Source organism: Heloderma suspectum, chromosome 4 (genome assembly GCF_057233095.1).
Source record: "Heloderma suspectum isolate Gila_16-S chromosome 4, 16-S_ref, whole genome shotgun sequence".
Taxonomy (NCBI): Eukaryota; Metazoa; Chordata; class Lepidosauria; order Squamata; family Helodermatidae; genus Heloderma; species Heloderma suspectum.
In genome coordinates this window covers 87,626,543-87,654,130 of record NC_139461.1, presented here as the reverse complement: position 1 = coordinate 87,654,130, position 27,588 = coordinate 87,626,543, and the positions used below count along the sequence as shown (strand labels likewise).

Below are 27,588 nucleotides of genomic sequence, written 5' to 3'. Positions count from 1 at the left end.
AAATGGGTCCAAATAAATATGATACGTTGGACTATCCAAATCCTCAGACTCTGCCTCTGTTTTCAGAGTAGTGCTCTGTGAAGTGTATAGGACCCAGTTACTGTTTGGGATCGATTCATGGCCATTATGGAACATATATTTACAAATTCTCAAGGCAACCCTAAGGAGCCATTCTCATTGTGCATGTTGAAGGCCCCAATAACAAGCAAACACTGTTTCCAAGACCTATTTGGCCAGGGACTCTTCTTGCACGGTATAGGTGGGCTAGTACAGCAGGAGAAACTCTAGTCTGTCTCTGGCCTTCAATGCCATAAACGTTATGAATCCTGGTCCTCAACACTGTGAACACCTTATATACAATTAAAGCGTTGGATGCCTTCACTAATGCAAATTATTTGGGGAGATAATGAGCACTCCATCCCATCCTTAATGGTAAGCTCGTCCTGTTCTATGCCAGTTAGCTGCACCGAGTGGGAGAACACTGGTCCAGATACCTTGCCTAACTAGTCTCTTAACGCAGGCTAGGCTAGGTCAATAGCATCATAATGCTCAGCTCAATAATTGGTTGCTTTATTGATGTTTGCTTGGAAATGTTTTCCTGTCCTAACTTTTATGTAGATTTTGCTCTATCTGGAAGCTGAAGAATCTTTATATTGAAAGAATGGTCCGGTCTAGTATGTTTGTGGCCTTCGCTGGTACATCAGAAGTACAATGACTTGATCATAAGCATGGTCCAGCACCATAATAAATCTTCAATGGCATTGTCCTTATGACCAGCTTTCAGTTCCAGAAGTGTTGTAAGTAGGTAAGCAATACCGTTTCTGCAAAACTGATCTTGACTTCTTTGCACAACTGCCAAAGTGTTGCCATGCCTTTGACATTAAGTTATATCATACCATCATATGTTGCCAATGGCATGTTGTTGTGTAAGAGTTTTTAAAAATGTCTGTATGCCACTCTCTCTGTCAACTGAGCACCCATGTGCGTCCCTTATAGTGTTTCCCCTCACAGTTCAACATGTTTTACTGGAGTTTCCACAATTCTCAAAAATATGACATGGGTGTTTCTGCATACCCAGTTTCCTGCTCCAAACATAGCCTTAGTTCTGCATGGCAGTGTTGCTCTACAAGCTTTATTCAGGTTCCTGAACTAGCTGTCATCTTTAAGGCTGAATTATTGGGAGCAAGTAATTGATGAAATAATTCTCCTGTATTTGCAGTAAGACTAGTGTGTGGCTCACTATGGCCTAGCTGCCTTTTGTCATAAAATTCAATATACTTGCCTTTAAGAAAGAGGGGCTTAAAATAATTATTTAGATTAACTATCTGGTTCCAGCAGTTTTGAAATCAAAGTAATCTGAAGCAATTCAATATTGCTGAATCTTCAGGTGGTGCCTTATATCACTCCACATCCATGGTGTGCAGTCTTCCCTTTTTGACAGAGTGAGGGTATTATAGAAAAATATTATTTAACTCACCAGGATTACTCTGGAAGTAAGTGCATCGCAATTATTTCAGCTCTGTAATAAGTGATGTAGAATCTTGATAAAGACTCGGCAATCAATTATTTTTCTTGTTTATGATTCTTTGTATTGATATTCTGTGAATAGCCTGGTTATAAGATATTGGGATTCTCTCTTCTCTGTGAGAGAAGATGTACTTTAAAATGTTATCCTAGGATGTAATTGGTTGCTTTATTAGTAATATAAGGTTTTAATCACAGTTTCCTAGAAGTTGTGAGCATATAATCACAATTTTCTAAATATTGTGAGTGTAGCATGACTCAAAATTCATAGGCTGGCAGAACAAATTCAGTCCAGTTTTCAGAGCACTGGGCAGAAATCACATCATGTCATCACCCACCATGGGCCCTCCAGTTTTCAGAAGAGCTTTGACCTTTTCTAGGTGTTACTTGAGAGGAAAACCTAAGAGTTCAGTTTTGATTTAACATAATTAACTAGTGGCGGTTCTCTGTATGCACTCACACTACACTCTGATAACTTACTGATTTTTAAATATATATATATATATATGTTTAACTTGAATAAAATGTTTTAAGCCAGGTAATAAAGTACCTGCAGAACTAGAAGCTGTTACCATTGGCGCTTCCATTTGTCTCTACTTACTTAGCTTCTGGACAGGCTGTAAGAAATGGAATAGAAGAGTCGAGGTAGTAGCAGCAGGGTTTTAATGTACCCTTATTGGTTAATTAGGATGTTCACTACACTAGTTGTAATGTTAGGTTGTAATGTTAGGAATATACAATAGAGGGCAGGCCATAACTTCAAATCGGTCTATCCGGTGTATTATAAGGTGGTAAGAGAACAGTACTACAGAAAGAATCTTAAACCAATAAAATGTAGTTAATGTTTTCTCTGTATTTTATATAGGGGCCAGGGCAGCTTTGACACTTGCATGCATGCACACATACACAAACTACTCTTGAAAATTGGGAGACTGTCCAGAATGGTGTCTCATTAAGTCCGAGAAGCTGTAGTTGAAAGAAGTAACTGTGAAATATATTTCACAATGGTGCATACGTATTGGTATTCAGGCATATATGCTGGGATCGTTAGTTCTCAAAGCAGTAAAAACAGTATTGAGTAGGGAGTTGCTGCTACCACCATATTCGTATGTGTGCGTCTGTATGAAATGAACATCGGAAAGTATGGTGATTATGATCCCAGAAATTAATGGTGTTGCTAGTTATAGGTACGTGAAATCAAGTGGGCAATCCAGACCTGGAAGACAAATGATTGGATGGGGGGTGGATTTGGCCTTAGACCAGGCTTGCAAATTAACCAGGTGCTTGGGATTAGTGAAAATTGCTGTCAGGCAACCAGAAGCCTGAATTCTTCCTCAGTGGATCGCTGGGAGGCATTCTATTAACTTGAAAGGATGGCGAAGGCCAAGTGATGCTGCTGCTGTGGCTCATTTCTCTTAAACTTCTGAGCCAGAAGGCAAAGCTTGGAGAAGCAGCATGAACTGCTATTAAAGCCTAGCCCTTCTCCCTGTATGCCTGTGAAAGATGGAGGGGAAGAGGATAGAGCCTAAGTGAGTGGATGAAATTGGCCAACCATTCCTTGCAATCTTATTTCTAATTTGGTATTCTCAGAGACCAGCTGTTCTCCCTATTCCACTCCACTCATAGATTTGGAGTGTCCTTTTAAAGCAATGCACTGCTTTAACAACTCCTACACAAACTAGAACAGAATTTATTTCTTCACTCTGCTCTCTTGCAGCTTTTTGGGGGAGGCAAAAAGGGTAAGCAAAGACTTCCCTCATTTTGAGGTTGGGGGCAAAATCCTAGTAATTTGTGGGCAGGGCGGGGAGAAGTCTTGTCATTAAGATGAGGTGGCAAAGGGTAAAGTTCCTTTTTATAAGGCTTTGTTTTAAAAAAAACAAAAAAACAGAATTTTAAAACCTTCTGCCTTATCTTAATGGTAAGACCACACACACACCTGAAAATTACTAGAATTCACAAACAGCCCAAATGTCTCTGAAAATGCTCCCCTTTTGAGAGATATGAATGAACGCATGAAGGGGGAATATTTTTGGCCCAGTTTTATCACAAACTGTAAACGTTTCTCAGGCCTATTCAAGTTGCTTTTATTTTTGCCTGCAAAAGGGGAGGGGGCAGGCATGCCAGTTGTGGGGAGAGACAATCTAATATCTGGTATACAGAATACAGAATGTTGACTTTTGACAAGAATACACAGTATAGACTTTTACTGTGCTTGTTTTATAGTGTAGAACGGAGAGCTCTATTGAGCTGAGAAGGGCCCAGTTATTTTGTAAAATGTGTATCGGATGAAGGTTGCAAAATAAAAAGTTGCTGTTCAGCTGTTAAATACTCTACTAATGAAGCTTACATTATGTGTTATAGAATGACTGAGAGAGCCTACTTACTAGCTGTATTTCCTTGAATCTTTGGCAGGGTTCCATTAAACAACTTGCTTCCTCATGAGTAGGAATAACCCCTGTGCTTTTACCCATAGCTCTGTTCAGTGGCGGCTGGTGACTCCAGTTCTGTGGGGGCTGTGATTCCATTCAGGGTTTTAGTTGGTACCAACCAGAACTCTGATGGTGCTATCCAAGGTGCTGAAACCCTATCCCCAAAATGGGTCTAGCGCCTTGGCTAGCACCGTTCAGTACCTTGGACAGCACTGCTAGAGTTTTGGCTGGTGCTAACTAAAACTGTGAATGGATTTACAGCCCCTCTGGAACTGGAGTCACCAGCCACCACTGGCCATGCCATTCATCTGGAGAGGAAAGGTGCTTGTCTTCTGCCAGTTGGGCTTTTTCAAAAAGTCCAACTGTTTCCTGCCAAAAAAAAAAAAAGCTGGTGGGAAGGGGGAGAAAACGTCTCTCCTTCTCTGTGGCAAAAAGGAGAAGTGTTCTCCCCCGTCCCTCCTGTTCAGTTTTAGGAGAGAGCAGCAGCGAGGTGCTGCTGGCACTGAATTCTGAAGCCCAGCTTCTTGAATGGGGAGGAAAAGAGAGGCGGCTTTTATCCCATAAGTTGAACTTTTGCGGATGGCACCAGCCATGCCTTGCTGCTGTTTCTTGCAAAAACCTAGAGAAAGAGAAAGAAGCAGAGGAACAAAGAGGTAGCTCCTTTACCTTCCTATTTGGTTTCTGCAGCAGCAAGGCATGGCTGGTGATTTCTGCTAAAGACAAACTTGTAGGCTTTTGTAGGATGAAGCAGTAGTTGGGGGGGGTTGAATTTTTTATTATTTATTTGCATTTTCCAACAATAAGTACATCAATCCCTCCCTCCCAATCCCCAAAACTAGCAAATGATTATAACAATATGTCAAATAGAGTCAAGCATGAAGCAGTAGCAAAGTGCTCCTTGCACCTTCTGCACAAGCCTATCACAGGAGCAAACGTGCCTCTCTTCCTTAAATTCTCTGCAAATCTCATGACAGAACAGGTTGGTTGTGACCATACATAATGGGTTTGGATAATAAGCCAAGCTAAGATTTGCAGACTCTGATCATTGGGAATTTGTACTGATATTAATCCCCCCCTTTTAATAAAGATTGTACCAATATGCTAGAACAATAGAAATATTAGAGCTCATCAGGTACAAAATCCAGACCAGACTAGTGCTGCCACCAAAGAAAGTGAGCCCAACTCCTTATATGTCAGTGCATTTCTACACATCTGAGTTAGGATTCATTAGCATCGACTATCTATGCTTTCCTAAGGACTAATACTTGAAGCATATATGGAGTACTAGTATTACATATTGTCTGTGTTCAGAAGAGAAATGTTCATATTTTTTCTGTATTTAATTATAGTGCTGGATTTTCCTAATTAGGAAAGAATTCATATTGCTAATATGCCTCCAACTTTGGAAAAGGTGGCTTTGGGAAGCTTTGTTTTTAAAGTGTGTTCACTATTATCTTGCAATCATGGTATCTGGAACAGTATTTTACTTATTCTTAACAGTTTACCTGTTAACATTTCTTAGGAGCTGAATACAAGAGTATCTTCAATATGCTATTGCCATCAATCAAAATGCAGAAACCATTTCAGCTGGCATACAGGACATGCTTGATCCTGAATCGCACATGTATCTTTCCATACGTAAAAGGACAACCCTCCTTGCTTAATACTAAACAGAAAATGGTTTCTCTAGCTCTGAGCTTCCAACACCAGTGTCTACATGCATCTGCTGCTGTTTGTGTTTCCAAGGAAGGGGAATTCATGGGCAAGACATCATCCCAACCAAAAGACCCTCACAATAATGGACTAAAGAGAGAGATTCCTATCACACCAGCGGGTAACATAGACCAGCAAGCCCATCTAGAACCAAATTCTGTAGAGCTTGATCCCTTACAAGATAAATCAATTAGTCTCGTGCAAAGATTCAAGAGAACTTTTAAACAGTATGGTAAAGTTCTGATTCCAGTGCATCTTTTGACTTCCAGCATATGGTTTGGAGCCTTTTACTATGCAGCTTTAAAGTAAGTGTGAATTCACAATTGCTGAATTATTAGTTTCAAGCAAACCTTAACAGGAACACTTTTGCAATATGGTTCTTATTGTATATTAAGAAATGCAAATTTCCATTACAGGTATCACTTACTATAAGTTATAAATGTGTATGAAAAATACTAATGCTCTGTTCCAAGTAGCAATCAAGTATTGTCTACATGTCTGCATCACTGTTCTCTGTACTGCAAATGTACAACTTTCATTCCATTCAATATGATGGAACTGGGAGGAAAGTCTGCTGGATGCAGTCTCGGTTTGAGATGTCAAGATTGTGTCATCTTCTCAAAATCTGTTTTGCGTTCCACATCATCTGTTCATGTGAAGTAGTGTGTTGCTTCTCTTGCTGTTCTTCCTTGGTGTCTTGTCTGGTAAGAAGAAATAGGAGTTATAGAGCATTTTAGTTTGCACCAAGTCGTGAGGGAGTAAGTTTGCTCCAAGAGCCTACTATTAGCTCGATAACGAAGATAGTTTACACATGATAGTTTACACAGATATATGTATCTTTAATATAAGTGTTGTAGGTTTTATTATGAAAAAAACACGCACCCCTTTAATATTTGGATTAGATGTTACTGTCAGGCACTGCTAAGGTGCCATTGGCTAGAGGAAATAATGGGATGAGGAGAGGACATAGCCCTGCCTAGGGCTTTACCTCAGAACAATGAAACCTGTTAACTGTGGGTTAACTAACATTCTCACTGAAGGAGATAAATATTGCTTGAACAAGTTCAATTAGCACAGGGTAGATGTTAAGGCCTCTGTAATCTTAAGGAGGTACTGCTATTTCACCTGTTGAAAGCCTTGACTGAATCCAAAACAGTAATAAAGTCATCTTATTAAGGTGGAAGTTTTAGAGATCTGAACTTGTTCTAATTTTAATCATGATAACCTTAGAATAGTTCCAACAATCTAGAATAGTTCCTGAAGAGAGAGACCATTTTCCAGATATATTCTTCCAAATACTATAAGAACATTAATCAAGTCACAACTCTGCTTTGCACAATGGACAAAATATAAGATTTTACAAGTGGTAAGGCAATGAAAATAAGGCACTTGATAAGGTGCAAAGTATGAAAGACTGACCAGTGTACATGCAGGTCTTTCCGGAAATCCGAGTAAGCTCTAAGTGGTTGAGTGCAAAAAGATTCTCTATTGCCATAAGAAAGGACATTTCAGTTTCAATCTGATTATGTAGTACAATTGTTTATAGGAGCATTTCCATTTATAGTAGTTCCTATATTTTAGCATTTATTTCAATGCTAGCTTTATTTCAGAAGATTTCTAAAATCCTTCCTGTGTTGTGTAATATGTAAGAATGATGAAGATGGAATAAATAGCACAGGTGAACACGTTTAAGAAAAAACCTGTTGGAACTGTAAAACAAAACAAAACTGTATATGGCTCTCAATTTTGCTCAGTGTTCATGTTGCACAACTTGAGAGTTACTTGTGAACATTTCCATTTAAATCAAAAAATTTCACCTTTAACAACATATAGAAATGGAACCTATGTTCTATTGCCTAATCACTCTGCCACTGAAATGTAAAGCAAATGCTTTATAATAGGAACTAGATTTAAAAAGAAGCATTTCTGTTGCAAGCTGTTTCTGTACAACTCCACAATCTGTGTTATGCTAAAGGTAATGTTCTAGAATCACTAAAGGCACAATCCTATGCATGTTTAGACAGGAAATGTCCTGTAACTTCCACCATTCCTCAGCCAGCCATGCTGGTTGGAGAATACTGGGAGTTGTAGGATTCTTTTTGTCCAAGCATGCATAAGATTGTACCCTAAATGAGTTTTTAAAGATTCTGTGCACCATTAATTCCATTATCTGCAATCCTATACCTGTATACTAAGGAGTAAGCCCAATGGAACTCAATAAAGCTTATTTCTGAGTAGATACATATAGGCCTGAGCTGTAAATGATGCTATCACAAAGAACTTTCTCAAAGCAATATGCTAAATAGGTTTATATGTTTAAAACTTAAATCTTGAATGAGAATATAAATGATAGTGGTAAATGTTAGGATTCTTACTTCCCAGTGTAGTTACTTGGAATACCATGCATCTATATCAAGTTGCCTGATCAAGAACCATGCTTTTCTAGCATGGAAGTCAAAACACTGATCTACCTATCTTATTTCTAGTTCAATATCTCAGTGGTATAATGTGTGTTAATGACCATGGCATCTAAGAAAAACTAGCTAACCTTTACTCAGTCTAAAATACCTGGAGATGGACATTTATTTGGATCCAACTAAAGCTAAATATTAAATAGCTTGGGACCTTTGTTACTCTGTGAAGGGATAAATTTAGAATGACATTTGAATCCATAGCTCTTAGAAAGGGCACTTAATCCCAGCTGGTTAGAGTAACTAAAACAAACACTTAGTTATAATACCTTCTGATGTCAAAGGCTCATACTTCCAGCCACACATTATCATTGTCCCATGTCTTCTGTTATTATATATGTAATCCAGAATCAAAAAATAATACTTTACTTAAATCTGACAAACATTAAACTCTTGGTTTGGACAGGAGTCAGTAAGTGGTGCAACTGTTTATTCAAACAGTCATCGCTGTTTTTATTGTATAGTTTATGTCAATGGCAAGACAGGGTCCAAGCTCATTCCTTTACTTCAGGGGTAGGGAACCGCAGGCCCATGGGCCAAATCCAGCCTCCCTAAGGTCTCAATCCAGCCCTCTGGAGTTCCCCAGATGACCACAACCCCTCCCCCTGGCTCCACCCCCATTCCCCAAATCACCAATTGTTTGGTGGCTTCCTGGCTTTTGTGCAGTTTTTCCCCATTCTGAAAGATTGAAATGGCTTCCTAAGGATTAGTTACTGCCAAGAAGAACCTTAAGCTGCAATATCAGGGTGGTGGTGGTGGTGTATTTTTGGCCCCACCCACTCCAAGAATGAGGCCCTGAAGAGCTATGAACTTTACTTCATTTGTGGGAAAAGATCTAGATTTTCCACTTAAAAATGTGCCTGGATTTTTTTTCTTGGAAAAAAAATCTGTCAGTCAAAAATGATGGAATTTTTCCAGATACACATAAGAAACTTGAAATCTATGGGTGTATTATGCTTACATTTAAAGGGTTAATTGCTAGACATAAATTGAATATGCTGCCTGATCCTATACATATTCAGTCAGTTGTAAGTCCCACTGAATTCAGTGCAGTTTACTTCCAAATAAGTATGCATAGGATTGCAACCATAGTTTCATAATTATGTCATACGTAGGTTGGGGTTTTCATATTGTGACTTGAGTCCTAACAAACAGGAAATTTCCGAATTACTAGACTTCATTCAGTTCAGAATGTGATGGCATGTTGATTGTAGCTTTGATAAAGTTATGAACCCCTGAAATAAAGGAATAAAATGCTTGGATCCAACCCTTCCTGCTCACACAACAGGACTCCCCTATCTGCTCCTCCCCTGCATGCACCTCCAAAGCAAATTTGGGGGAAGGGGGAATTCCCTTCAGTCAGTAGTTCCCTTCCGTGGTTAACAGTAGAGGATGCAATGCTGTCTGGGGAATGCTGGGAGTTTTGGACATTTTCCTATCCATTCCAAACACGCATAGGATTGCACCCTAAATTATTCTGATAGCCTTGAAGCCGTTTCACTGTTTGCTGCCTTTAGTGTTAACTCACAACCAAGATGAGGGACGAAACAAATAAAGATCAAGAAGGGCCATAGCTCAGTGGCAGACCATGTGCTTTGCATTCAGAAAGTCCCAGGTTCAATCTATGACATCTTTAGTCAAAAGGATTTCAGGACATCAGCTTCAGACCTTGAGGGCTGGCTGGAGAATACTGGGAGTTGTAGGACTTTTTTCTGTCTAAACATGCATAGGATTGTGCCTGAAGATATTTAAAATTAGATATATTGACATAGCTTGGCACATTCATCCTCATTGTCCTTTAGTGCTTGAATTCTTACTCTCTATTAGTACAAGAAAAAGCATATCAATTGCATTGTGGATTTATACTTTGTAATCATGCCAAAATAAATGTTTATTAGGATGTTAGCATTTTTTTTCATTGTAATCTGTCTTTCTTTCACAGAGGAGTAAATGTCGTTCCTTTCCTTGAATTCATAGGCTTGCCAGAAAGCATTGTAAATATTCTAAAGCATTCTCAGAGTGGAAATGCATTAACTGCATATGCAATGTATAAGGTAAGTAGCTGTATGGATTTCTGAACGTTACCTATTAGAAAATTTGAGAATACAAGATAATGAAGTAGCCACAACCCACAAATTAGCTCTGTGGTCTATTTTATGGAATTCTGCACTAAAAATCACTGAGTAAATAAATTTATTCAGAGGAGATCTTGTCACAAGGGTTCAGAATGGATAAATAATACTGTAGTTAATGAGAATACAGGTCCTAGTCTAGAATGTTGGCAAAGGAGTGGGGGGAAATAAGAGACATTATTTATAGAACATGAAGGTTGGGGGAATAAACATATACAGGCAGGTACAAGTGTTACTGATCTTGAGAAGCTGAAGATAGCTTTAAAACTAGAGAAGAGACTGCTCTTAAGAATAAGGCATACAAGAAGATAAAGAATTCTAAGGAGAGAGTTAAAGGTGGAAATGAAGAAAGCGCTGTAAGAATTATAAGTAACAAAGTGAGTGGATATTTTTGACAATTCTCTATAGCTGAAGAACACTCCATTTAAGTTGTCTGCCTACATTTGGCAAAATGTGGTCCAGAGATTTATTTCCTCAGTTTTCTCAAACACTAGTTCTCACACAGCAAGGCACAGAATAGATTTCAACTATTTAAAACATACAGGTGTTTAAAAGTTGTGAGGTATTTTATCCCCTGCTGTATTGCTCCAGGAACCTTATTTGCAGTAACCTGTAACATCAGACTTGCAAATAGATAGACAATTGGTTGTCTCTGGTGAGTAAGAATCTCCTTAAGACAACCAGACCATTGTTCCTTATTGTTTTTGCTGTGCTTTCTTATTTCCCTCCTTACTAGAAGGAAGAAAGCCTCTCAAAACAGCAAAGCTGTTTTGCAGCATTTCTTCAATGCGTGAGGGGTGGGCATACACTCATCTATCTGTCTCTGGACAGAACCTTTTCTTACCATCAGTGTCCACAGCACCAGTCGAGAAGCTGAGTATAGTACTTCTCTTTCTTCTTCCTAGATTTAGATTATGTAGCTCTGTGACTTGGAGGAAGAAGTTACTACCATTAGCTCTACACCATGGAAACACAATGCAGTGCTAATGATATTGGTTTGTCCTGAATTATTATGTTTAATGTTTTTAAATTATAAAACTAGTTCAGTTATGTAGAGGAGGGCCTGTGAACCTATCAAACATCTGCTTAAACCATGAACATCAGTGAACTATTGAATGGCAGGATGCCATCTCTGTTTCCTATCTGTGGAATGGGAATAATGATGTTATTACACCACAAGTTTGTTCTGAGGATGAGGAACCAGTAGTGTAGTAAAGCAAGGGCAGGGAAGCTGACATCATCTGACACCCCACTCAAAACTCACTGTTCCCTCTGAGTGTAGCTGCAATCCCCAGAGTAGCTTGTGGGAAATGAAATTTCGCAGCAATAATATATTGTTTCTTGTTGTAATGTAAAGTAATATGGGATGGCTTGGTCTTGAATGGGCAATTAAGACCCATTAGCTTTACAAAAGAACAGCTCCTGATAGATCTGAAAACTGCTGGACTTAGTATGTTGATATGGATCAACACAGCTGCTTGCAATTTTGGACTGTCCTTGGGGGGGCATGGCTATGGGCATGTCATGATGAGCGCATGCATTTCAAAATTTACCACTATACCACTGAGAGCAAGGTGGGAAGTACTTGGAATACCGAAAGAGCTAGATACATGGCATCAACGGTAATATTTAGGTAGTTTACCCTCCCACTATCATATTCACACATTTTAGATATTTCTCTTGTCTGTTCAAAGCGAAAAATTTGTGTTCTCGGTTGCTAGGGATACCATAATTGATGGAATTTTACTTTTATTCCTATTAAAAGCTTTACTTCTGTTGAAATGAATATGGTCAAGTCCAGAAAGGACCAGACTTAAATCCTTTCAAAGGTTCTGTGAGGCTCTTTCAAAACTAAGATTTTAGGTTTTAATCTGTATTTCTAATAAGGAGCTTTTAAAAATGATCTTATTTAATGGAGCAATTGCCAGCATTTTCAGCACTGAAGAACATTGGAATTTAATATTTTCCTTCTTGAAAAGTATTTTTTAACGTCTTAATTTCTGTTCTGTCAGTCAGTACTTTAAAGACAACAGCATTGTTTTGCTGCATGAGTACTGAACAGTTTTCATTGAGCGAGTCTGCACATAACGGCAGCAAATTGTAGGCTAATTAACTCAGGATTTGCTGCGGCGCATGCTGCTTTGGCTTTGCATAATCAAGCTCTAATCGGCTGATTCATGATGTGCGATCCTGGACACTATGGGTTAATCACTGGTTAAACAACCCAAAGTTAATCTACAGTGACACGGTTCATAGGATTTAACTAGCCCACCATGCTTTGTTTAAACCACAGCGAGCTGCAGCACGTGCCTGGCCAGATATGCCCAGCCATGGCTTGTCATGTGAACCTGGGCAGCAGCAGTTGTGCAAGGGTTAAACAATCCTCACATAACCCTAGAACAGACCATGGGTGGTGAAAATTCACAATGGCCACTGGCATGTGCCCCAGCCCACCATGGCTTTAATAAGCCACGGTGGGCTGTTTGATTGTATAAACCAGCCCAGTTAGTTCGCTGAGAGTTGTTTAACCCAGGATTAATCCATAGTGTCCTGGTTTGCACACCATGAATCCACCTCTGATCTAGCTGATCAGAAATGGATTGTGCAAAGCAGAAGCAGTGTGTCCCGCAGCAAATAGTGGGTTAAGTGACACATGATTTGCCACTGTTACATGCAAATGGGGCGATTGCTTTCTTGTCTCAATAGAATTTGCTGTTTTCTGTCTTAATGCCTTTTTAATTTGACCTGTCTTTCTTATCTCATACTACTGGCTAGCCTATTATGAAGTTCTCTCAGCTTTTACTCTTTTGCCCAGTGCTGCAGTATTAAGTAAAGTGAGTGGTTATTCTGATGCAAGATGCAGAGAGCATTATAAGTAGATAAAAACTACTGAACCATCAGCCTTCATTGAAGTAGGAATTAGGAGATGTCCTCCCACTTATTTCCTGATGATATGTCATTATGTGGAAATAAAAAACTGGGAACAAAGATTTGGGTGGGAGGAAAGAGTGAACGAGCACACGGGATAGAAGATTAAAAAGGACAATCAAAAGCACATAAAGGTCTTATTTAGGCCTTACAAAGGTAAAGTTGTCTTCTTGGCTTGAAAATGTATTTTTTAAAAGTTCTCACTTGCTCCTCGGAAGTCATTCTTCTATATGAAATTTGCATCACATCTCTACAATACAATATCAGTGGGTAATTTTCAGTGGGTAGATTCCATTTTGTTCCTTAAATGTTGCTGCACGGCTCTACTGCTGCACATGTTTTAAGGACAGGATAGTACTTCAGACAAAACATTGTGGGCTACATCAAATGTGTTCTCCATACATACCCCCATATTTTCTCTAGAGGGTCCCTCCAGCCCTCCATAGCAGGGTTGGGGAGGGGGAATCTGCTCCACTGATAGATGCCATTTGATCAGCGGACAGGTACAACTGGATGTGGCCTTGTGGCTTAGTAACCTTGTGTCATATCCTCTTGATGCTACCAACAGAGTTATGTGTCCTCCATCTCAAGTATACTGTGACTTCATCGTATTACTAACTGTGCAAGGCTACAGTCTTAAGCCTCTTTGAATAAGTTTACATTTTGTCTGAATTACTATATTTTCCTCAAAAGTTGTGCAGCATCGTTTAAGGAACAAACTGGAATCCTGACATGGTCATGTTGTATTAAAAGTACTATCACATGCTCTTTTAGTAACTTATGGTGATGCTTATTGAAGCTTGCGAAAGCTGGCACAGCCCTGCACAAGCCCGTTGTTTCCAGAAAAGACTGGGATGATAAGGAGAGTTTCTTTGCATGAGTTAAGATGAAGCTTTAGATTTGATGGCCCAAGTACTGCTGCAGGAAGAGCAGATTAACAGGCCTTCCAGGAATACTACTTTGTAAACAGAAGCCTTTTTCTTGAATTCTGAAGTCATTACTGAAGACTTTCATTATTTTGCTGTCAAAACCAAACGGAATTTTGCTGTTGAAGTTATACATGTATACTTTTCCCCCCTTACTGACCAGATTGCAACTCCAGCCAGATACACAGTGACTTTAGGAGGGACATCTATCACTGTGAAGTATCTTCGTAAACATGGCTACATGTCCACACCACCTCCAGTGAAAGAATACATTCAGGACCGAATGGAAGAAACAAAGGAGCGACTGTCAGGGAAAATGGAGGAAACCAGAGACATGATTAGCGGCAAAATGGAAGAAACAAAAGAGAGGTTAACTGGGAAAATGGAAGAAACAAAAGAGAGGATAACGGAAAAGATACAAGAAACCAAAGATAAGGTTTCATTTATAAAAAAGAAAGAATAGGAAAATGAGGGGGTAGGATGGATAGCAAAGCCTAAGCATTCTTAAGCCTTCAGAAAATCTGGTCTATATACTCTTGCTACTTTTTGTTTCTGCTTTGTTTGAGATATTTTGGCTGACTAGAAAAGACCAGTAATCTAAAAACTAAAATCATAAATGCTTACATCCACCTTCTGAAAATGACCACATTTTATTGGGGTAGGCCGTGGTAAATACCAGAGCAACAACTTTCTTCATAGTCAAGTCCCAAAGGGGTGTTCTGTGGTCCCCCCTAGTTATGATCACTAGTAGTGTCTGGATTTATGTGGAGAAAGAAATCAGGTTGTCTACACATCTGATTGAACTGACCTCTCTAGCTTTCACCACCCACCATCTTGGAAGCAAAGTACTAGAATGGATGGGTCATGTACACAATGTCTTGATGTTGGGGGATGGTGTCAGTATTTGTAAATCATTTAATATTAATATCCTAGGAAGGTCAGGTAATTATAAAACATATTCTATTCCATACTCTTTATTATTAAAGCTTGACTTAAGATAGTGTATCAGAGAGACTGGGAAAACAGTACTGAACTTAATTGCATATTTATAATGCAGAATAGTATTGATTCTTCTATGATTAGGCTAAAATAAATGATGAATTTCATGCCACTGATAAAGCTTTTTAAAAGGGAGGAAATAGGTCTATCTCTGCTCATGGAATAGATGTTTACATCTCCATAGCTGTCCTTAGAGGGAAAAATGAACGCGGCTCATAAAGAAGAATCCTGGAATATTTTCACTAGAGTCTAAACTTGAGCATTACTGTGTGGTGGATCAATCTCAGTATTTTTCTGGTCAAAATCTACAGCCTGCGATCCCCATGATTTTCCTTGTTTCTGTGACAGCAGCTGTGCCTGAACTTTTTTGACCAGAAAAATACATGACATTTCAGTTCCCCTGTGGTAAAAAAAAAAAAGGAAAAAAAGTGTAGGTTGGAAATGTAAAGGACCTCTGCATCAGGGGGAGGGTGGGAGATAGACCCCAGAAGCCCCTCATGCACCCATGCAGCCTGCTGTGCATGTACCACTGCTTCTGCTGTGATTGAAGCAAAGGTGTGTAAAGTGCTTTTGGGGGTGGGGTTACAACTAAAGCAGCTTGCCCATTTTGCAATCCAGCTGGTTTAAAACTGTATGAAAAGGAATTTGTACTTGTCTATTTCTAGGCTTGCTTCTGTCATTCCTGTCAAGTTACAACAAAATGTCTGCCACTAGTTAGTGTCATAAAGGCCTCTTTCAGGAAAGGAGTAAGAAAGCTGCTGTTGAATTGATGGAGATCCAGGAGGCAACTGCAAGTCTAATGCTCTGCCTACCTTTAGGGCAACTGACTTAGAAAAATGTATTTTCTTATTTGGTAAAGTCCAGTTTAAGAGAAAAGCACTTAACACCAAACCAAACTTGTTTAGAGTAATGCTTTTGAGAACTAAGTATGAGAGTTAATGTACAGTATTATACTAGAGTTGAGCACCATTTTTCAATCCCTGGTTCAATGCCTGAACATGCTAGTACAGACTCCTGCATCTCACGAAGTCATTTAACCTGGAACTATGAATAAACCACTGCCCCATTTACTTGGCAGTTCTTCCTGTTACCTTACTGCTACATGCATGTACAACCTTGCTCTTGTTGAATCCATGTTCTAACTGCTCACCATGCAGGTTGACTTTCAATGCTGTACATTTTCTATGGTCCTAACACAGGTTGCGCTCAGTGGCTACTCCTTCCACTACACATTGTTCATGCTGGCATTTAACAGAGGTCTTATTTCCCTCAGTGTGATTGTGTGAACTGGCTGATGGACTGGCTTAGTAGCCCCACTGTACGTCTGAATGTAAAGTGGACAGCTGCTCATTAATAAGGTGTAACTTGCCCAGCCTTGTGGACTAGATGGCATCCGCTTACTCCTTTTGCACAGAATTTGGCAGGTACAACAAAAGGATACAAAACAGGTTGCACAGTAAGATAAGAGACTTGGCTGGAAGTAAAGTACAAAGAAGCAGCCTTGGGCTTGAGCTTATTTGTTTTTCCTAGAAGAAGCATGCTGAAAAGTTATGCTATCAGATTGCAAATACATTTTATGTTAACTTACCCTAATACAAAATGTATGCTGAAATAAATAAAAGAATGGCACAGTGGGAAGTATTGTGAGGATTTCAGCCGAGAAATAGACAATAACTTCCCCTTGCTTGCTTCTGCACTTTAAAGCCATTTTCTAAAGAATGTATTCTGACAATGCAAGTATAATTAAAACAAAATTTCTCCTCCTGGGTTTTGTTCTAGTAATAATGCCAGAAGTTTAAAAAAAATTATAGGGGGAGGGTATCAGACTGCAGTAAATGGAAGCAAAATATGCCTAGTTCTGCTACACAACAGCCATTCATTTCTTTGAGAATTTCCCTTGCTCACTACACCACACACATTGAACAGACATAGCAAAGCAAAATTTGGTGGAATATTTTGTTTCATCCACTGCCCAGTTCATTCCTTAATGAGTTGTCTTTTTCTTATATTCACTGCAGATGGATCTTGCTGGTATTAATATTGCAAGACATTAAAATACTCATGCCATGTTCATGTCTATGAATTCTCTTTGACTGACCGGGTGTATTTATTACTTTTAACTGCCTTTTACCTTTCTGTAATGTATTGCAAAACGATGTGGCTACATATAATATGGGATTATTAGTACTAAGCACAACTAAAAGCAGTATTCTTTTAAAGTAATTTTTTAAAAAACAACAGCCACCCTTTCATAATTGTTTTGTATCTTCAGAGACATTTGGGGCTTGTAAAAATAGTTCTCTAACTTTTCCCCAAACATTGACATTCTTACGGGGATGACAGCATTTACCTTTCACCTGTGAAATGATTGTAAAATAGCCCCGTTGTGTATGCAGACCATTAAAACACACACCCCAGATCATGATGTCCTGCATAAAACAGTCTGAGGACTTCCATAGTGAAAAAAAGTCCAGAGCCAGAATTGTTTCTGCAGTTTCAGTTCAAGAAAGAAATATTAAGGCTTTATCATATCAAAACAAAATGAAGTATTCCCTGGCAGATACCAAAATAATCTATACAAGTACAGAATACTTGAGAGATACAGAGGTTTTGGTGCTTTATAGCAGGAGTATTAAAGCAGCATGAGACAATTGGTATTTCTGCCTGCTAGCCCATGGAATTTCCATCTATAGTGTAATTGCTGTCTATAATCAAGCGTCTTAGTAACAAGAATTTTATGTGAAATGTTTCAGCTCTCTGCTGACAAGTTTTCTGCATCAGGATTTGCAAGGAATTGTAGGTTTCAGGCAGTGTTTTTCTCTGAGCACATACAAGAAGAACTGCATACATTTCAGAAGCTTTCAGCTTGTTAACAGTGAACCAATAAATATATTGCATCCCACCTAGTCCATGCTTTTGGGTCTTTGGAACCAACACATAACAGCCAGGTGAAAGGCATCATGAGATGTTGCTGCCTGACTCACATTTTGTTGCTATATCTGTAATTGGAGATCAGGGTGCATCCTTTGTCAGCAGCAGATTTAAGTAGGAATCCAGTTTGACGCGGCTGAACTGAATGATCTGTGGTCCAGTCAAAGACTGATTCACTAAATGGTATTTCTTCCTTGCTATTAAACAAAGAGAAAGCCAAGACCTAGTACATCCCTGAAGATACTATTCTGATGCTGAAACTTCATGATACACAATTGCATAAATGCTTCCTCTGTCATCATTATCACTAAAAGCAGCCATGGTACCCTGTGCTACAAAGTAAAGCACCAGCAGAGAGAGGGGGATGCTTGAACTTCCCCCATCCAGCTGTTTTTCTGCTCAGAACAGGACCTCACCCAACCTATGGTATATGGCTACCTGTGTGTGGTGGTGGTGGGCTCTCTCACAAGGAGAAAACAAGTTATGGGGGCAAGTCATTAGAACAATGGCCAGAGAGAAAAGTTAAGTAATTCCTTTCCAGTGGTTCTCTAGTCACTATTTTAATTCATTCACACAACTTTGTTTCATACAAAGGGATCAGATTTGTATTTGAGTGTGATACAAATACAAATTTGATGGGGATCAAATCAACTCTTAACATAGCTGTATAACTGCTAGGTTCAGCTGAATTGAGCTGTACCTCCTGCACTGAGGTGTCAGTTTCATGAATTCAGCACTAGTTTTGATTCATGATGGTTGTTTCCATCTCCTTTTGCAAGACAACACCCATGCTGAAGTGGAGAAAATTACTGGCTTAAGCAAATGTTTACATTTCTGTAACACATTCTAGATGTCTTCAAATTTTGAATCTTAAAACTTGTTGTTGTTCAGTCGTTCAGTCATGTCCGACTCTTCGTAACCCCATGGACCATAGCACACCAGGCCTTCCTGTCCTGCGCTCTCTCCCGGAGCGTGCTCAAGTTCATATTCATTGCATCCGTGATGCTATCTAGCCATCTCAGCCTCTGTCGTCCCCTTCTCCTTTTGCCTTCAGTCTTTCCCAGCATCAGGGTCTTTTCCAGAGAGTTTTCTCTTTGCATTAGGTGGCCAAAATATTTCAGCTTCAGCTTCAGTATCTGTCCTTCGAATGAGCACTCAGGGTTGATTTCCTTTAGGACTGACTGATTTGACCTCCTTGCAGTCCAGGGGACTCGTAAGAGTCTTCTCCAGCACCACAGTTCGAAAGCAACAATTCTTCGGCGCTCAGCCTTCCTTATAGTCCAGCTCTCACAGCCATACATTACTACTGGGAAAACCATAGCTTTGATTAGACGGACCTTTGCCGGCAAGGTGATATCTCTGCTTCTTACTAGGCTGTCTAGGTTTGCCATAGCTTTCCTCCCAAGGAGCAAGCGTCTTTTAATTTCATGGCTACAGTCACCGTCTGCGGTGATCTTGGAGCCCAAGAAAATAAAATCTGTCACTGCTTCCATTTCTTCCCCTTCCATATGCCAGGAAGTGATGGGGCCAGATGCCATGATCTTAGTTTTTTTAATGTTGAGTTTCAAACCAGCTTTTGCACTCTCCTCTTTCACCCTCAACGAGAGGCTCTTTAGATCCTCTTCGCTTTCTGCCATTAGGGTGGTATCGTCTGTGTATCGGAGGTTGTTGATAATTCTCCCAGCAATCTTAATTCCGACCTCTGATTCATCCAACCCGGTGTTTCTCATGATGTACTCTGCATATAAGTTAAATAAGCAGGGCGACAATATGCAGCCTTGTCGTACTCCTTTCCCAATTTTGAACCACTCAGTTGTTCCATGTCTGGTTCTTACTGTTGCTTCTTGACTCATCAGACAGCCACTTTGCTTTCTTGCATTTCTTTTTCTTTGGGATGGATTTCGTTGCTGCCTCCTGAACAATGTTACAGACCTCTGTCCATAGTTCCTCAGGCACTCTGTCTATCAAGTCTAATCCCTTAAATCTATTCCTCACCTCCACTATATTCATCAGGGATATGATTTAGGTCATACCTGAATGGTTTAGTGGTTTCCCCTACATTCTTCAATTTAAGCTGGAATTTTGCAACAAGAAGCTCATGATCTGAGCCACAGTCAGCTCCAGGTCTTGTTTTTACTGACTGTATAGAGCTTCTCCATCTTTGACTGCAAAGGACATAATCAATCTGATTTCGATATTGACCATCTGGTGATGTCCATGTGTAGAGTCGTCTCTTGTGCTGTTGGAAAAGAGTGTTTGCTATGATCAGCGTGTTCTCTTGGCAAAACTCTATTAGCTTTTGTCCTGCTTCATTTTGTACACCAAGGCCATGCTTGCCTGTTATCCCGGTGATTTCTTGACTTCCTACTTTAGCATTCCAATCCCCTATGATGAAGAGGACATCTCTTTTTGGTGTTAGTTCTAGAAGGTGTTGTAGGTCTTCATAGAACCGATCAACCTCAGCTTCTTTGGCATCAGTGGTTGGGGCATAGACTTGAATTACTGTGATGTTGAATGGTTTGCCTTGGATTCGTACTGAGATCATTCTATCGTTTTTAAGATTGTACCCCAGTACTGCTTTTCCCACCCTTTTGTTGACTATGAGTGCTACTCCATTTCTTCTAAGGGATTCTTGCCCACAGTAGTAGATATGATGGTCACCTGAATTAAATTCGCCCATGCCTGTCCATTTTAGTTCGCTGATTCCCAAGATGTCGATGTTCAATCTTGCCATCTCATGTTTGACCACCTCCAGCTTACCTTGATTCATTGATCTGACATTCCAGGTTCCTAAACAATATTGTTCTTTACAGCATCGGATTTTCTTTTCACCACCAGACACATCCACAGCTGAGTGTCCTTTCAGCTTTGGCCCAGCTGCTTCACTCTTTCTGGCGCTACTTGGAAATACCCTCTGCTCTTCCCCAGTAGTATATTGGACACCTTCTGACCTGAGGGGCTCATCTTCCAGCGTCATTTCTTTTAGCTTTGTGCTACGTTCCATGGGGTTTTCTTGGCAAGAATACTGGAATGGGTTGCCATTTCCTTCTCCAGTGGACCACATTTTGTCAGAACTCTCTGCCATGACCTGTCCGTCTTGGGTGGCCCTGCACGGCATAGCTTATGGCTTCACTGAGTTACGCAAGCCCCTTCGCCACAACAAGGCAGTGATCCATGAAATTTTGAATCTTAAAACTCCCCAACAGCAATAGTTTAATCCACTTCCAGACTACTTAGATTACGTCCTGCATCCCCAGCATACTTGGGGGTTCAACAGCTTATTTACATATGATTTTATTTTGGCTTAATAGGTCTACTTCTAATGAACCTCTAGTCAAAACTAGACTTGCAGATGTCTCACTGATCCTAGGTTTCACTATAACAGCAAGAGGCAATTTCATGTGTACGGTAGGCTGCTTTCATATTGGCAAAGCCTATGTATTTTCCACCCTTTTCTGACTTCTCTGTCAGGATTGTTTAATGTTCTGATCTGCTGATTGTCTATGACCCCATTGGGTTTTTAGTGTAATAAAAATCAAGCGCTATCCTTTCTCATAGTTTACTGTCAGCCATAATAACAATTACAGAATCTTACTTACCTCTAGCAATTATCTGGCTATTTTGATGAGGATGATCCTGAAAGTAGAAAGAACACATCTTGATCATACAAGCCTGCAAGGGAGCCTGTAACATTGAATTTGTTTCCCAGTCAGACTAATTGAGAAGACAAACAGGAGACTATGTGTTCATATAATGCTAGATTTTTTAAAATATATATATATTGGGTAATAGCAATTAAAACAAACTGTTTCTTAAAAAGCAGGGCTTCTGAAGGTATTTTGGCACCTTGGCTAAGGTACAATTTTGGCACATACACCCCACAGACATGCAGCACCACTCTTTGTTCCTGAACAGAATAAAATGGGATCATTGCGGGGGCGGGGGGTGGAGTTACTAAGGATGTCCAACACTGGGTAATCCATTCCATTTAAGCCTGATAGATTTCCGCAGCCTTTCCAGTGGGGGCAGACTGCATCAGATTTTTTTTGGATTCCAGGAAAAGTTTGCACATTTTTCCCCCAGGTTCCACCATTTGCACAAATTTTAAAAAAATATTTGGATCTTCAAATAAATGTGCATAAATGTCGTAATTTTTTATTGTTGCTCTGGCACAAATGCACATGATCACAGTTCCGCCTGTCTGCTATGTAGCCCTGCAAAGGCATATTCTTGTCAATATCCCTGTCAGTTTCATCCTATCCAGGCATTATTACATTTAGCCCCACAGAGCCATATCCCCTACTTGTCAAACTTGTCAATTCCCCCACCTACCCACCTACTCCCCATACACACACCATTTGGTCAGTGCTGCCACATTTACTGCAAATGGGATCTGGGGAAAGGAGGTGGAGGCTACATCTGTGTTAAAAGCACTTGCTTGAGACTTGGGCAAATATGCAATGAAATTGGGATACTCCCAAGTTTCAGGTCAACATTTCAAATCCTGAGGATCAAGTTGCTAAGTGGGTGATCTGGTCCCCTTTTCCTGAGCTGTCAGTGTCAAAGCATGTGCAAGTTACCCACTGACAGGTCAGGAAAAGGGGACCAGAGAAAATAAAAATTAAAGCTTTGAAGCTTCCAGTGGGTACCACATTGGGGAGCCCTTCATGAGTGCCAAGGGGGGATGCCTTCAGGCACCGTGTTGGGGACCCCTGATGTAGACGAAACACTTTTCTCATAAAGCAGGATGGACAGTATTTACATTTTTAATAAAGTTGAATTGTTGTTTACAATATTTTAATCAACCATAATTTAAAGCAGGGGTGGGCAACTTGTAGCCCTTCAAACGTTTTGGCCTGGAATTCCTATCATCACAGTGCCAGCGCCAGACTCCACTGTGCCATTGGCATAGTGCTGCCAATGGGTCCCTGCTGCTGCGGAAGCCCCCTGCCCCCACATCCCCTGCTTGCCAAAGGCTTGCCCACCCCCTGCCACCAGCTCGCCAAAGCCCCCGCCCCACCAGCTTATCTTTCCTCCCTCTACTCCTGTTTTGTTTTGTTTTTTTAACCTGGGGGAGGTTCCAGATCTTACTACTCCAGCCCTGCTGGCAATGAGCTGCATTGAGTCAACAAACCAGCTAAGCCTTATCTGAAGCAATGTATAGTTTTCATATTCAGTATTCTTCATGGGTGTTGCATGATGGACCTGGACAGATCACAATGCAGACTAGTTTTTAACTAATGCAAAACCAGCAATGTGCATTTCACCAGCATCTTGTGTTTGCTATTCTGAGGGCTCCTTTTGGAGCTTTGTGTGGGATATAAATCTCAAACATGAATAAATAAAATTAAATCAGTCTAACAACCTACAATTTGTTAAACATGCTAAACTACATCAAGAATACCATGCTGAACTACATCAGTCCGTCATTTCTTTTTTGGAGGACTGGGCAAGCTTAGGGTGTTACCATCACTGCTGCCTCCTATTCCAGTGCAAATATTGTTGCCTGGAGGCTGACCACTCATCAGTGACAGAATTAAGCTGTCATATGTTTTTCATGGATCACTGCCTTGCTGTGGCGAAGGGGCTTGCGTAACTCAGTGAAGCCATAAGCTATGCCGTGCAGGGCCACCCAAGACGGACAGGTCATGGCAGAGAGTTCTGACAAAATGTGGTCCACTGGAGAAGGAAATGGCAACCCACTCCAGTATTCTTGCCAAGAAAACCCCATGGAACGTATCACAAGGCTAAAAGATATGACGCCGGAAGATGAGCCCCTCAGGTCGGAAGGTGTCCAATATGCTACTGGGGAAGAGCAGAGGGTATTTCCAAGTAGCGCCAGAAAGAGTGAAGCGGCTGGGCCAAACCCGAAAGGACACTCAGCTGTGGATGTGTCTGGTGGTGAAAAGAAAATCCGATGCTGTAAAGAACAATATTGTTTAGGAACCTGGAATGTCAGATCAATGAATCAAGGTAAGCTGGAGGTGGTCAAACATGAGATGGCAAGATTGAACATCGACATCTTGGGAATCAGCGAACTCAAATGGACAGGCATGGGCGAATTTAATTCAGGTGACCTTCATATCTACTATTGTGGGCAAGAATCCCTTAGAAGAAATGGAGTAGCACTCATAGTCAACAAAAGGGTGGGAAAAGCAGTACTGGGGTACAATCTTAAAAATGATAGAATGATCTCAATACGAATCCAAGGCAAACCATTCAACATCACAGTAATTCAAGTCTATGCCCCAACCACTGAGGCCGAAGAAGCTGAGGTTGATCGGTTCTATGAAGACCTACAACACCTTCTAGAACTAACACCAAAAAAAGATGTCCTCTTCATCATAGGGGATTGGAATGCTAAAGTAGGAAATCAAGAAATCACCGGGATAACAGGCAGGCATGGCCTTGGTGTACAAAATGAAGCAGGACAAAAGCTAATAGAGTTTTGCCAAGAGAACATGCTGATCATAGCAAACACTCTTTTCCAACAGCACAAGAGGCGACTCTACACATGGACATCACCAGATGGTCAATATCGAAATCAGATTGATTATGTCCTTTGCAGCCAAAGATGGAGAAGCTCCATACAGTCAGTAAAAACAAGACCTGGAGCTGACTGTGGCTCAGATCATGAGCTGCTTCTTGCAAAATTTCGTCTTAAATTGAAGAACGTCGGGAAAACCACTAAACCGTTCAGGTATGACCTAAATCATATCCCTGATGAATATACAGTGGAGGTGAGGAATAGATTTCAGGGATTAGACCTGATAGACAGAGTGCCTGAGGAACTATGGACGGAGGTCCGTAACATTGTTCAGGAGGCAGCAACGAAATCCATCCCAAAGAAAAAGAAATGCAAGAAAGCAAAGTGGCTGTCTGATGAGGCTTTACAAGTAGCTCACGAAAGAAGGGAAGCGAAAAGCAAGGGAGAAAGGGGAAGATATACCCAACTGAACGCAGAGTTCCAGAGAATAGCAAGGAGAGACAAGAAGGCCTTCCTAAATGAACAATGCAAAGAAATCGAGGAAAACAACAGAATGGGAAAGACTAGAGATCTCTTCAAGAAAATTGGAGATCTCAAGGGAACGTTTTGTGCAAAGACGGGCATGATAAAGGACAAAGAAGGCAGGGACCTAAGGAAAGATCTGAATGTCCCTGATAGCCATGACAGTGCGGTCACTGAACTTGAGCCGGACATCCTAGAGAGTGAAGTCAAGTGGGCCTTAGGAAGCATTAGTAACAACAAAGCTAGCGGAGATGACAGTATTCCAGCCGAACTATTTAAAATCCTAAAAGATGATGCTGTTAAAGTGCTGCATTCAATATGCCAACAAATCTGGAACACTCAACAGTGGCCACAAGACTGGAAAAGGTCAGTTTACATTCCAATTCCAAAGAAGGGCAACGCCAAAGAGTGTTCAAACTACCGCACAATTGCGCTCATTTCACATGCCAGCAAGGTGATGCTCAAAATCCTACAAGCTAGGCTTCAGCAGTATGCGAACCGAGAACTACCGGAAGTACAAGCTGGGTTTCAAAGAGGCAGAGGAACTAGAGATCAAATCGCCAACATTCGCTGCATCATGGAGAAAGCAAGAGAATTCCAGAAAAACGTCTATTTCTGCTTCATTGACTACGCTAAAGCCTTTGATTGTGTGGATCACAGCAAACTGTGGCAAATTCTGAAAGTGATGGGAGTACCAGACCACCTTACCTGTCTCCTGAGAAACCTGTACGAGGGTCAAGAAGCAACAGTAAGAACCGAACATGGAACAACCGATTGGTTCAAAATTGGGAAAGGAGTACGACAAGGCTGCATATTGTCACCCTGCTTATTTAACTTATATGCAGAGTACATCATGAGAAATGCCGGGTTGGATGAATCAGAGGTCGGAATTAAGATTGCTGGGAGAATTATCAACAACCTCCGATATGCAGACGATACCACCCTAATGGCAGAAAGCGAAGAGGATCTCAAGAGCCTCTTGTTGAGGGTGAAAGAGGAGAGTGCAAAAGCTGGTTTGAAACTCAACATTAAAAAAACTAAGATCATGGCATCTGGCCCCATCACTTCCTGGCATATAGAAGGGGAAGAAATGGAAGCAGTGACAGATTTTACTTTCTTGGGCTCCAAGATCACCGCAGACGGTGACTGTAGCCATGAAATTAAAAGACGCTTGCTCCTGGGGAGGAAAGCTATGGCCAACCTAGACAGCATAGTAAGAAGCAGAGACATCACCTTGCCGACAAAGGTCCGTCTAATCAAAGCTATGGTTTTCCCAGTAGTAATGTATGGCTGTGAGAGCTGGACTATAAGGAAGGCTGAGCGCCGAAGAATTGATGCTTTCGAACTGTGGTGCTGGAGAAGACTCTTACGAGTCCCCTGGACTGCAAGGAGGTCAAATCAGTCCATCCTAAAGGAAATCAACCCTGAGTGCTCATTGGAAGGACAGATACTGAAGCTGAAGCTCCAATATTTTGGCCACCTAATGCGAAGAGAAAACTCTCTGGAAAAGACCCTGATGCTGGGAAAGACTGAAGGCAAAAGGAGAAGGGGACGGCAGAGGATGAGATGGCTAGATAGCATCACGGATGCAATGAATATGAACTTGAGCACGCTCCGGGAGAGAGCACAGGACAGGAAGGCCTGGCGTGCTATGGTCCATGGGGTCACGAAGAGTCGGACACGACTGAACGACTGAACAACAACAATGTTTTTCCATTGGTAAATAGGGCTGCAGTAAGATTTTGCCTTTAAGAGCACCACACATCCCATTCCTCATACCCAGTTAAACTAAAAAAGCCTTGGCTTACAAAAATATGGAATCCCATTTATGTCAATGAGCCAAAATCAGACTAAAGACAAATTATTTGTCTTAACTCAGGTGTAGATTGGCCCCAGGTACTGCAGAGGCAACTACATAGTCTTAATCTAAGCCCTTTGATTTAATTAGGCTGAGAATCCCATGAGAGGCACATATTCTCCTGTACTTATTTTCTTGTCATCAAATAGGAGAACAATAAAACAATTTCCTGGGCATTTAGCTATTGACCTGTCAAAATAGTGGAATAAAAATAATGTACTCAAGACTTCAGAACTGCGCTCTTATCCATGATGAGTAATACTGAAGGGGGACTAGATCCTCAGTGTGTACATACAAGAAGCTTCTGAAAAATCCATTCTGCAAGAAGAATAAAATTAGTTTATTTTTTCTGAATAAGATTCCTGCTGTGTAGGGTTAAATGTAGGTCAAGCTGTCTGAGCCCGTGTCTGCAGCACACTCAACACCAGATTAAACTGGGATTTTCCACTTACCCAACTGTCAATCTCTGTAATATTGGTAAAAGTTAAATTAATCAGGAGTGAGATGAACCTGCCTCTCAAGGGGGCTTCGTGAGCTCTTGGGTGTTGCTTCGGCTTGCAGCAGGGAGGGACAAAAAATACCATTTCTGTTACTAAGATATTGCTAGGATCCAGCTGTTTGCCTAGCAGTCCAGGAGCCTCTCAGTGAAAGAAAGAAAGAAAGAAAGA

The 27,588-nt window shown here is 40.6% G+C and overlaps 1 protein-coding gene and 1 long non-coding RNA gene across 5 annotated transcripts in view; one reads left to right on the top strand and one right to left on the bottom strand.

Annotated features, from left to right (window-relative positions):
• Positions 1–17,189, top strand: part of MIMS1 (mitochondrial inner membrane scaffold 1) — a 20,543-nt gene extending 3,354 nt beyond the window's left edge. For all 4 annotated transcript variants that reach the window (XM_084849943.1, XM_084849947.1, XM_084849946.1 and 1 more), the window contains 4 exons: positions 619–805; positions 5,476–5,971; positions 10,080–10,191; positions 14,287–17,189. In XM_084849943.1, the coding sequence (XP_084706069.1) occupies positions 5,502–5,971; positions 10,080–10,191; positions 14,287–14,586 (882 nt within the window). In that variant the 5' untranslated portion in view covers positions 619–805; positions 5,476–5,501 and the 3' untranslated portion in view covers positions 14,587–17,189. The remainder of the gene's footprint in view (positions 1–618; positions 806–5,475; positions 5,972–10,079; positions 10,192–14,286) is intronic.
• LOC146347128 (uncharacterized) lies at positions 4,740–27,588 on the bottom strand. The gene is made up of 4 exons (XR_014790166.1): positions 27,373–27,588; positions 21,653–21,689; positions 18,107–18,250; positions 4,740–6,367 (listed from the first exon to the last, which is right to left on the bottom strand). It is a non-coding gene; the product is annotated as an uncharacterized LOC146347128 (long non-coding RNA).